The 12192-nt window shown below is 42.4% G+C and overlaps 1 protein-coding gene across 6 annotated transcripts in view; it reads right to left on the bottom strand.

The window, feature by feature from the left end:
- PAM (peptidylglycine alpha-amidating monooxygenase) overlaps nucleotides 1-12192 on the bottom strand; it is a 134378-nt gene that overhangs the window by 53756 nt on the left and 68430 nt on the right. For all 6 annotated transcript variants that reach the window (XM_069962967.1, XM_069962969.1, XM_069962971.1 and 3 more), the window contains 3 exons: nucleotides 2966-3046; nucleotides 2807-2883; nucleotides 641-744 (listed from right to left, as the gene is read on the bottom strand). In XM_069962967.1, the coding sequence (XP_069819068.1) occupies nucleotides 641-744; nucleotides 2807-2883; nucleotides 2966-3046 (262 nt within the window). The remainder of the gene's footprint in view (nucleotides 1-640; nucleotides 745-2806; nucleotides 2884-2965; nucleotides 3047-12192) is intronic.

The following is a 12192-nucleotide window of genomic DNA, read 5'->3' as shown; positions in this document are numbered from 1 at the left end:
CCTGCTCCTGAGCATAAATAATGATAAATAAAGCGCAGCAGGATGCTATGCCTCTTCCCCACCTTATCCCGCGCCCTCCCCCGGCAGGTGTATGCCAGGGAGATGGGGTGAATCTGCGCCTTCTCCCTGGTGTACGGCCCCGGCCACAGCAATAATAAATCCTCCCCAAGGTCTACTTATAAACCTTTGAAATATATATATATATATATATATATATATATATATATATACACACACACACACACATATAGTCCTGAAATTGATCTGTTCCAATGCCTCTTTCCTTGGTGCTGCACTGACACATATGTACAGTATCTGTTACGTACCGCACCTATTTCCACATACTATATATAATACACATGCATCCTCAGCAATGAATCTATTATTCATAGCAAATGTTTGTGCCTGCCCGACACCAAGGAAACAGAACAGGCTGCTTACAGTCGGGATTGCCATAGGATATTTATGTTATGGAGCTGGCAGAGCGTCCTAATCTCTTGAACAGTAATTTTTCCCTTGGGTTAATCTGTAACGTCCAACAAATATTTCAAAGTCTGCGGAACAGTGATTATTTCAGTATGAAATACAGGAATGAAACGATGTGCAGTTTTAGATGGTTAATAATAATGTTTGAACCTACCCAATATAAGTATTGGACGTTCTGCCCTCACCGGTAAAAAGACATCTGGCCGCTAGAATATCTCCAGGACGAACATCAAGAGGATCCTCTACCGGATAAAATGCCTGAAGCAAAAGGAAAGTGTAAATTGTAAAGCATTTATGCCTAGTTTTAGCCTTTTCAGTTAGTTTTTGGGCAATTTCAATCCTTTTATGAGAATTTCCCATGTATGGAATAAACTTAAACATGTTACAGTTGTGCATTCAATAAAGCAGCTGCACAAAGATGTACAGTATATCATATAGCTCAAACATTGACGTAATGTTTTGTAGATCTCTATGCATAAAAACAAACTATATATTTTACACATAGTTAAGTCAGATTATAGAAAGACAGTTAAAAGGGTTTTCCAGGTTAATATAATTGATGGCCTATCCATGGTGAACGGGGCAGGGAGCAGTTGTCTCCATTCATAAAAGTAGTAGTGCTGCCACTTCAGAGCCGAAAGAAAACAGAAAAAAAGCTGTAAGAATGTACCTCCAATGATGAAGAAAATTAACTTTATTTAAAAAATCATATACAATCTCCAAAAAGACCCCAAAGGTCACAAAAGGGATTTCATTTAATGGCTGGGGTTCCAAGTGTCAGCGACTGACGGCCTATCTTGTGAATAGTCATCAATCATATTAGCTCAGAAAACCGGTTAATTTATCGCTGTTTTTGCAGAGTGGAAGAAAACATCAAGACGTGGATATAATCTCACTCTGGTCTTTTAAAACCATTGCTACAAGACAGTAATGCTAACCAGTTCTTTACATAGACAAATAACCATGAAATTCATATGAAGGTCATCGGCATCGGTCTAGACCCCCCCCCCCCCCCAGGCTGGCCCATTCCAATGGCTGCTGAGGGGCGAGACTGTAATGACGTCACGGAGGGGCGGTGCCTATGGAGTCAGTGTGGGCAGTGCAAAGTGGCACATTGGCTGTGAAGCCCCGCCCAGGTGGCACAATCCACCGATAAAAAAAAAGCATTTTTCACAGGACCAAGCACCAAGAAATTTATTATAAAATAAGGTATAAAAACTGCAGAATTTAGGCTTTACAGCTGTGTAGAGAAGACCTCATACAGAAATGGGGTGAAAGCAGGGGCATAGCTAGTAGTCACGGGGCCCCATAGCAAAAAATTTTAACTCATACTCATACACATACATACTGTATGTCTGCTTTACTGCTTTTGCACTGATAACCCCTGACCTCTGCAGGGAGCTCTGCACATTTTCCTTTCCTACTTCATTGCCAGCTGGTGAACAGAGGTCAGAGGTTATCAGTGCACTGAAGCAGAGATCTCTGTCTTCTGCTTGTTAACCCTTTTTTGTGTTGCAACATGTAAGTAAACATTGGGTTACTTACACACTGCAGTACATAAGGGGTTAAACAGAAGGACACATGCTCTTACCTTCTCCCCCGGGCCCCCCTCCTGCACGGGCCCCATAGCAACTGCCTACCCTGCCTCTATGGTAGCTACGCCACTGGGTGAAAGTATCAGTTTAAGGCAACTTCCCACCCATTGGGAAAGCAGTAGTCTAAAGATTCCAGAAACTGTGGCGATACCTAGTAGTAGGGTCCTATTAGACAAAGCGATTTCTTGCTTACGCCGATTAAGAATAAACCGCAAACAAGCCTTTTTGGGAATGACCTGAAATCGCTCACCATAAGACACAGAACGAGAGTTGTTCGTTACAATTGTTACCAAGATTGTTTACTCCTTCTGAAGGATGGTACGATGTGTACATACATGGAGGATTAACGAATATTTAGCAAACGAGTAACAATGATTTTAGGGTAAGCTTAAAAGGTGTGATCAATGGCACACAAACGATTTTTCAATCGTTGCCTGCATACACACGGAACAATTAACATTTAAACAATTTTCCGCATGATAATCGTTCCGTGTAATAGGGCTTTTAGACCTCATTATAATCCCCTCTATAGACTAGGAGGGCAGAAGCTGGTGCCATCACAACTTTCTGCCTGCTCAACTCAACACTGCTGTGCCACGGACGCCTACCATTTGTCGAGCAAGTATTATTTTTGCTTGCATTTCTTTTTGTGTAGAACTATAGTTTCGTCAACGTGCTACATCCCAGTAATGGAAAACACACATAAAAGTCATTTGAGAACATACCTGTGGTAGCTGTGGGCTCTGCCTTCCTATTAAAGTCCATTTGCCATTCCGGATTCTGTACCCACTTACAACTTGACCTAGGAATTCACCAATATAATAATGGTAAATGTATGAATGGTGGAATAATCTAGTAATGTTCTGTCTCTGAGCAACACTTACCCAGCTGATGCGTATGGACTCTGTAGGCAAATGGATGCATGGTTGGTTTTTCATATGCACAGGCAATATCTGAATACACAGCTGAAAGAACCCAAAACAGATTTTAATATCCATACATTTATAGATATAATAATATTAGCGGTTATATAGGGTTATCGAAAGGAAACTTCTCCAACTTAGAGGGCTCTGGAGGATGTTCTGCTGCTCCACATGAGCTGACAATCAGACAAAGAGCACTGCAGATGATATGCTTACCATTTTTAAATAAAAACGTTTGTCAAAAAAGTTGCCTATAGGGGGCGCTGTAAATCTGTCCCTTAAGATCTAACTTTGATGTAGGTCTGTCACTGCAGACCTGGTCCTTCAAGATTGTTCATAACCAGAAGTCACACAGAGTGAGAATGGGTGAGTAAGGAGGTCATGCTTTTGGTCAATAATGGCCGATCACCCGTGCACATGTAAAAGACTCAATTTATTCTAATATACATCTTTTTTTGAACAAAAATTTGTATTTTTAAGTAACTGCAAGTGATTCTTCTGAAGTGTTTGTTGTCTGAGCCCCCAGAGTTGACAGAAATTTAAGGCAAATGTACCACTAGGTACACCACATTATGTTTTTTACTTGAACAGACTGGCGCCGGGATGCCAGTGCTGCAGCCCTTTTTTTTTTAAAGCAGGGGCACACTGCCCCGGTCTATTACCGAGCACCGTCCGGGCCCGAAGCACTGGAGGCGGGCCCACCGGCCCCCAGTGTGACAAAGACCCCTCCCCTCTGTGACACGGCTAACAGAGGGGAGGGTGGTGATTAGAATCATTGGAGCCGCATCACAGAGGGCAGATCGTCACATTGTGGGCCCGTTCGCAATGCTTCATTCCGGAGCTCGGTTATAGACGGACGCTGTGCACTGGAACCGGGCGGCGGCTAAATAAAGGACCGTGGCACCAGCATCCTCACGCCTGTCTGTTCATATAAAGAAACAAAAAGTGATGTACCTAGTGGTACATTTGCTTTAATTTTGCAAACCCTGTACTTATTTTGGATAAGGGTAATTGATCCAGGGATAAATGAGAAGAAGAAATGTTTCTCCCTAAAAAGAGGAAAATTGGCTTCCATTTCAAGGGGTTTTAGGATTTCCTCTGGACCAACATTGCAGGGTCATAGGCTAAACTGGGAGGACATATGTCTGTTTTCAGCCTTACAATCTATGCTGTGTTTTTGTAGCTGCATTCAAAACAAATAGAAAAAAAAATAAAGAAAAGAAATAATTGGCATTTGAGAACAATAATATGTTTCTATCTGTGGCTGCGCTCTTCAATGCCCTGATAAATTATTCATACGATAATGCATCCCCTACTGTACATTACAAGGTAATAAAAAGGCTAAAAAGTCAGAAGGTGTATAAGACTATATTAAGACATAAGGCTACAGACCGAAAATCATCATTTTATAACCACCATTACATAAAACATGTTTGGCAAATGTATATAAAATTAGCAATAAATTAGCAAAAATGATAAAAACAGCTGTCTTGGTTTCAAGGATTCATATCAGCAGCTACCTACAAGCTGGCCTCTTTCCACATCCTTAGCAACATGATATAGAGCGCCAATAAGATTTAAGCCAATATTCTGACATTTCAGAAAATAGAACTAGCTTGTGATGTAATAAAATATATTTTGCATTTTACAGAGAAACGACTGAACACCTGAAATTGAAAGACCCGCTGTGACTCACCATCCTGCTCCGTAACCTGATAATAGGCTCTCCGCTTTCCATTCTCAAAGTCAAGGACATGAGAATTTGGAAACAATGTATAAAGAAAGGAAATTCTTTCAGTGCAGGAATATACGTCTCTAAAAGACATATTATTATGGGAAAGAAAAATCACACCTTGTGCCTCGCCTTACAATTACATATAGTGTGACATGATCAGATTACTTACACTGCATAGCTGGCTTTAACAGTAGTGTTACCATGTGAGGTTAGGGGTTATAATTCATTCTAAGGCTGTGATGGCAAACCTATGACACGTGAAGCCATGTTTGCTGTCATGTAGCCGCACACAGAGAAGTATGCGGCCCCATGCTGAAAAGGACAGCATGCCCCATGCACCGTGGTGCTACGCTCTTGTGCCCCCTAAGGCTATGTTCACACAACGTATATTTTCGTAAAACCATGGCCTTTGTACAACGGCTGTGATTATTACGAAAATATACGTGCCTTTGCTGCCTATGGGATCCCGGCCGGAGCGTATACACATAGTATACGCTCTGGCCGGCATCCCTAGCGGCGTTGCAAACAGACCTGTCAGTTTTCTGCAGCCACTATTCAGTGAATAGCGGCTGCAGAAACCCGTGTCAGTGCACACTAAGGAGCGAGCGGCTCCGGCCGCTCGCTTCATAGTGTGCAGGGGAGAGCTCTGATGCAGGCGCGCACGGGTGCGCCCGCATCAGAACTCTGCGGCCAGAAACATACTGGCCGGGATGATCTTTTGAGAGACCAGCCGGGTCACGGAACAGCCGGTCTCTTACAGCGTCCGCACATGGCCTAAACAAGCTGCGGTGCAACTAATGTGTTCTAAAGGCACCACACTACTGCACACAGTAATAATCTGTGTCTTAAGGGCGCCACACACCTGCTTGTGGACCTGACCGTTCAGCAATCTGAGTATGCAGGGGGTAGAGGTTGCTGGTGACGGGATAAGGGGACAAGGGGGACTTGGGGTGTATGCTGGTGAAGGGTTGAGGACTGGGCGTATATATTTTTGTTATTTAAACTACAAATGTTGCAAAATTATGTTATTGTTTTTTTTTTTGTCTAAGTGAGTTATGCTTGTTTTTATACCGAATTTTGACACACCAGGCTAAAAAGGTTGCCCTATCGCTGTTCTAAGAGGACACTCAAATATATGATCACAACTTGTTCCATTGTGCGGAACCTATGTGATCTTGTAAAATCTGTGAGGAATTAAAAGTGCTCAATTCCCCTGCAGCACCACCACAGGGAAAATAAAGAATTACAGATTGTCTGGATAAAAAGCAAATTTGCCAGGTCCTCCAGAGTCGAAGATGCTCATAGTAGCTACTTTCATAGGGCTAAAAGATAAGAGCCCTAAAACAGAAAATCCCACTCTGTTAAAGGGAACCTGTGATGATGCTGCCCGACTCAACTGTCAGCTGCTCCTGCCGTCTGAGGTTCAAGTAACTATTGATATGACCATTTTTTGTCAGTTCCGTGCACAAGCCCTATTAGACCAGAATTGGGCCTGTGCATGCAACGGACCATGAGTGGTTGTTGCCATATTTATCCTATTTTCCGCTGCAAAAGCAACTGCACACTGATCGGGTCAGAAAACATCATGACACTTTGTTTTTACCTCTTGAGCAGGCCCAGATTGGTAATCTGGCGGACCGGGCAAATGCCCTCTGGGCCGCCAGGATTACCAGTTCGTGGGCCGCCGGGTTCACTGGAGACTTACACCGGCGGCCCTCTGCCGGCCGCGCTATTCACTCAGCTGCTCTGCGGCGTCTGCAAAATCCTCAGACAGCCCCCCCAGCGTGGCTAGCACTTACGGCCCGCTCTGCCCCTTTAAAATTCTCTTTTGTGTAGCAGACGTGCGGCGCGCAGGCACGTCTGCTACAGACCACCTCTGACTGCTGACATCACTTCCTGGACGCGCCGCAGAGGAGAGGATCCAGGGCAGAGCAGAAGATGCCGCCGGGAGCAGGAAAAAGAAGATGCTGCTGGGGGTCAAGTCGAGGCTGGGCAGTAAGAGATTGTCGGCTCCTCTCACAGGAAGCCGACAGGACAGGTCAGTGCAGTGCAGTTTGTGGTTAGAGACGGCCCTGGAGATAAGCTACAACAGCCCTGACACACAGGGCTGAACTCTGCCTCAGGGGTCATCAGGCTGTATGTGGTAGCAGCTGCATCTCCCCACAGGCCAGGCTTCCCCTCAGTGTGGTGACCTGTGACCCCTGCACAGCCTGTGTGTCTCCTCCCTCCTCCTTCCTGTGCAGCGTCCTCTGGCTCCCTCCATGCCTACCTGTGTCCCTGCTGGTTCTTAAAGTAAGCCTATGTCCTCTCCTCTGTCTGTCTGTGTCTGTTTATGTCCTCTTTCTTCTGTCTGTCTGTCTCTCTTATCTATCTCCTTATCCATCTATGTCCTCTTTCTTCTATCTATCTAGTAGGCAGAAACTACATGCTCCAACAAGTACAGTATCTCCTCTCTATCTATCTATACCAGATCACAAGTGTCATATGTCTGCAGGGGGGCATACCTGGCTACAAGGGGCATATTTGGCTCCAGGAGTTATATATTGCTATAAGGGGCACACTAGGCTGCAGGTGACATATCTGACTACAGTGGACATACCTGGCTATAAGAGGCATATCTGACTATGGTGAACATACCTCACTATGAGGGGCACATCTGGCTGCAGGCTACATAGCTGGCTATAAGTGACATATTTGGCTGCAGGGGGCATACCGTTCTACAGGGGCCATTGTATCTGACCACAGGAGCATACTTGGTTGCATAGGGCACGTTTGTCTACAAGAAGCATTGCCTCTAGCAACAGGGGGCATATCTGGTCAGAAGAAGCATTATTAATGGCTACAGGGGGCATTGTTTAACACTACAGAAGGTACTATATCTGGCTACAGGTGGCATTATTACTGAGTACATGGGGCATTGCTATTGAGGAAGGGGGCATTATTATTTGACATTACTTGAGCATTATTACTGGGTCCTACAGATTAGTCACATTGTTATGGGGGGCTCTGATCTGGGAATCAACTGCTGACAGAAGACACCTCGTGTGAGTCACTGGATGTAATAGCACTTTATGACTTATGACATTTATAATAATTATTTTCATTACCAGCCATGTATGTCATTCAGACAGAGCAGGAAGGGGCGGGGGCAGGAGGTGACACTTCCACTGGTAATATATCAAGGAAGATAAGTTATATGTGGGCTGCTGAGGTTTGAGTGCCAGGGCTGATTTTAAGTCCCAGTCCGGCCCTGCTCTTGAGGATACATTCTCCACTATCCAGCTGTTCTCAGGCATGTGCAGTTCACACCTGCTACTGTTCTAAAGTAAGTATCTTATGTGCAGTGAGATGGAGCATGTTTGGTGATCCCCATGGTACTCGGTAAATGTACATACTGTGCATCAGCTGCTTTCATTGTAGAAATAGCTCCTCACATCTCTGTGCTACTTAGTTGGGTGACAGACACAGCTAAACTAGCGTGCACAAACGCATGCACGCACGCACACACTATCTACATGTATCTATCTAGATGCATAGGTAGTTTCCCCAGCACTCCAGTGGAACCTACCTTTGCATGTATATAGATCTTGTGGTCACAGCTATCTACTGGCACCCGCCCTACACTGGACTGTGCTGCTGAAATACTAAAGCCATCTATCTATCACACTAAACCAACTATGCCACTTTAACCTTATAAATTTCAACAACATTAGCATTTCATGCCCAGTATGCAGGGTATAGCACTGCACAGGAAGAAGGAATGAGAAACAAGATGCTTGTGGGAAATGTAGTTCCCTGCAAGCAAACAGAAGACACATGGACAGCACTGAAATTCCATATACTTTACACAGAAGAGAGCTACGCAGACAACAATGTTTGCTGGGCACAAAGTGAAGGTGAAAGTCTCTGAGGGCACATTTGGGTTACTTTAAATATGCTGTTAAGGTAAAGGGATTTAAAAAATTATATATATATATATATATATATATATATATATATATATATATATATATATATAATTTTTCAATCCCTTTACCTTAACAGCATATTTAAACTAACCAAAATATTCCAAGGTAACAAGGTAATCCTCCCTTTAACGCATAGTTTCCTAGTAAGATATAGGAGCATGGGATTTCTATACTGGGCAACCCCTTTAACTAATGGCTGGAAGTGCTGTTCTGACTTTATCCTGGGAAAATTGACTTGAAAAAGATCATTTTTGGCTACTGACATTTTCTTTCGACAGAATAGAACATAACGTAACTTTTTTTCCTAGGATGAGCATCTTCACTAGAAACACAGAATAGATGAAAAGGATATTGAGACTCCTTATTCCCTGCAAATAGCATGAAATGTTTTTTGAGCTTTTTAACTAATGGACCCAGAACTATAAAGTCCATAGGGTATGGAGTCATGTCATAATTATTTCCCGGACCTTGCCTTACCTAGCTTATAAGAAAACTACATGGTCGATAGAACAAGACATTGGAGAATTTATGGGTGCAATAGCCACCACTTGTGACAGCTGTAAGCAATGATCAGCACCCCCCAACATGTACAGACCCTTGCATGATCTAGTCTCCATGACAGATGTAAATAGTAAGTCACTCTGATTAATACCATACATCATAATACATGATTGCTAGTCTAAAACCTAAAGAGTTGCATGCAAAAAACCCAATTGTGGTGGGGCAGATTCTCATTTCAATTATCTTTCATCCGATGGTCGTGGAAAAGGAATTTAGGACTGTAGCCTAAAATTACGGTCTGCGGATTGAGTGAAAATGAAGAAAACCTGGATAGTTATGAAAAAGCCGTTTGGTAGACCCAATAAAGGCTCGCTGGTCTTTGAAGCAGAAAGATGTTGAAATATTTTAAATGGTGAACACTTGTCTTCTTTTCATGCAGTTAACCTCATTATTATGATGAAAAAGAACATACTAATGCAAAGTGTCAGCCAGCACATACTTGCCATTTCTCAATAATAAACCCACATTTTGGTACACATAACCGGGTCATAAAGCAGGAATGTTCTAAAAGAGGAAATGAGAGATGTGCGTTCCAGAGAATGAAGCAACATCTTAAAAACATAAACCTAGTTCCGTAAAGCATCGGAATATACCTTTCACAGTGTAAAACATACAGCACTTCCTATCCAGAGGCTTCTTGTAGCTGAGTGATTCACCATCATCTTATATGACAGAAGTAATTCAAGGCGGCCAGCAACCAATTGCCAGTAAGTAACCTGTGCTGTTTCTAGGCCATTCTTAGCTCCAGGCATTGAGGAGAGCAGACAATCATCTCCCCAAGGACAAAGCTTACGAAAATGTATTTCTGTAAAATGACGGGAAGACCCTTCCATATAATACCAAACAACGCCAAGAGAATAAATGCCCTGTAAAGCTTTCTCAATGCGGAATCTGAAAGGTAGACTATGAGACAAGACAGTAACATGTACTCTGACTTTTGCCAATGCAAAACTAAAAACTATCGTAACAATCCCCAAATCTATTTATATTTCTATTGGTGGAATTGTTGAATAAGCATTTTAGTATTGGCACCTCTATGTTTCACTTCAAATTCAAGTGCCAGGTGTCTGCACCCTACAGATCAGTGATTAATGCACCCTACAGATCAGTGATTAATGACCTATCACAAAAAAGCCTGCAATTGGGTTGATATTCCTGGAGGTGTCAGTAATATGGAAAATGATTTAGGTTTACTAGATATGTTGTCCAAACATTGGAAACTGCAGTTGTGCAATGTTTCCAAATGTAAAATAATGCACTTGGGAAATGCACTGTTCTGTGTTGGCAAAGACTTCGGAAGAGAAGGATTTAGGGGTAGTGATTTCTGACAGGCTTAAAATGACTCTCCAGTGCAGCCAGGATGTAGGGAAAGCAAATCATATGATAGGCTGTATAGCTAGAGGTATAACCAGTAGGAAGAGGGAGATTGTGATCCCGCTGCAAGAGCTCTGGTGAGACCACATCTGGAATAATGTGTCCAGTTCTGGAAACCTCACCTAAAAAGGAATATTGATAAAATAGAATGGGTTCAAAGACAGGCAACAAAAAGAGTCACTGTAGTGTTTTTTTTTTTTTTTTTTTTTTTTTTTTTTTTTTTGCAGAAATCAATAGTCCAGGCGATTGTAAGAAACTTTGTAATTGGGTTTATTAGGCAAATATGCCATTATCTGCATTTAAAAAGCCTTTTCCCAGGTCCCCCCTCCCTCCTCTTTTCCATTCACTGCAAAAAATCTGGAAATTGTGACTTGTTGCATCAGACACAACCTGTCTGTTCTAGGGAGAGGGGAGGGGGGAGGAGGAGTTTTCCGACAGCAGAAATCAGATAACAGAGGATTACAGGCACGGAGCTGGGTGACAGCTGTAATCAGAGCTCAGAGAGGTCAGTGGTGACTGTCAGAGGAGATAAAGGGTGAGGTATTTGTAGATTAACTCTTTGTTGTCCTGTTTTGGTCTTTTATTTAGCTCTCTCCATAGGAGAACAATGAAGACAGGGGGGAGAGCTTCAAACTGCTTTTTCATGAAAAAAATGCATTTTTCGGCTAATAAACCCAATTACAAAGTTTCTTAAAATTGCCTGGACTATTGATTTCTGCAATAAAAAAAATTTCACGACGGGGGGACATGATCGAGAGAAGAGAGAAGTATTTTAGAAAAAAAAAACAAAGGGTCAGAGGTTAGTTGGGGGAAAGATCAGAGAAATGTGAGAAAATATTACTTTACTGACAGAGAAGTCAATGCTTGGAACAAACTTTCAACAGATGTGGTTGTTAAATCTACAATAACTAAAATGAAACATGTCTGGGATAAAAAAAAAAAAATACATCAATAGACTAGATGGACCAGGTGGTCTTTTTCTGCCGACAATCTTCTATGCTTTTATCCTGCGGACAACTCATCAGTATGTTTTTCCCCAGCTAACCCCTTTAATGCACTATATACTGTATAGATGGCAGTTTCCCATCTAAAAACATGTATCTATGTTCTAAATAATGCAGAACTCTATTTCTTTCTTAACTTCAGTCCATAAGTGCTCGCAACAGATCATGATTGCAGAATATCCTGTACAAATAACATATGTGGCAATTCCTAATGGGCTTACAGTACTACTGTAAATACTGAAAAAGCAATAGGAAATCTTGAAAATCTGATCTCTTGGTTTTAAAAATCTTTTGGTGTTAACAAAAAAAGCACATATATAGGGAAGAAAGTGGTGAAAAAATTGTATTAGAGATCCTGAATCACCTTAAAGCGGTCCTCTGGCGTCAACATGGCTTAAAAAAATAAATACTCACCTATCTGACCCTCTACCTCTGCTATTTAATATTTACTGGGTCCCCACTGATCACCACTTCCTGATCTCTGTCCCACACACAGGACATAGATAGAAAAGCCTGCTCGGCCAATCACTGTCTAAGGCGGGTCAC

This window comes from Dendropsophus ebraccatus, chromosome 3 (genome assembly GCF_027789765.1).
Source record: "Dendropsophus ebraccatus isolate aDenEbr1 chromosome 3, aDenEbr1.pat, whole genome shotgun sequence".
Taxonomy (NCBI): Eukaryota; Metazoa; Chordata; class Amphibia; order Anura; family Hylidae; genus Dendropsophus; species Dendropsophus ebraccatus.
The sequence above is the reverse complement of the archived record's forward strand: the minus strand, read 5'-3'. Positions and strand labels throughout refer to the sequence as shown.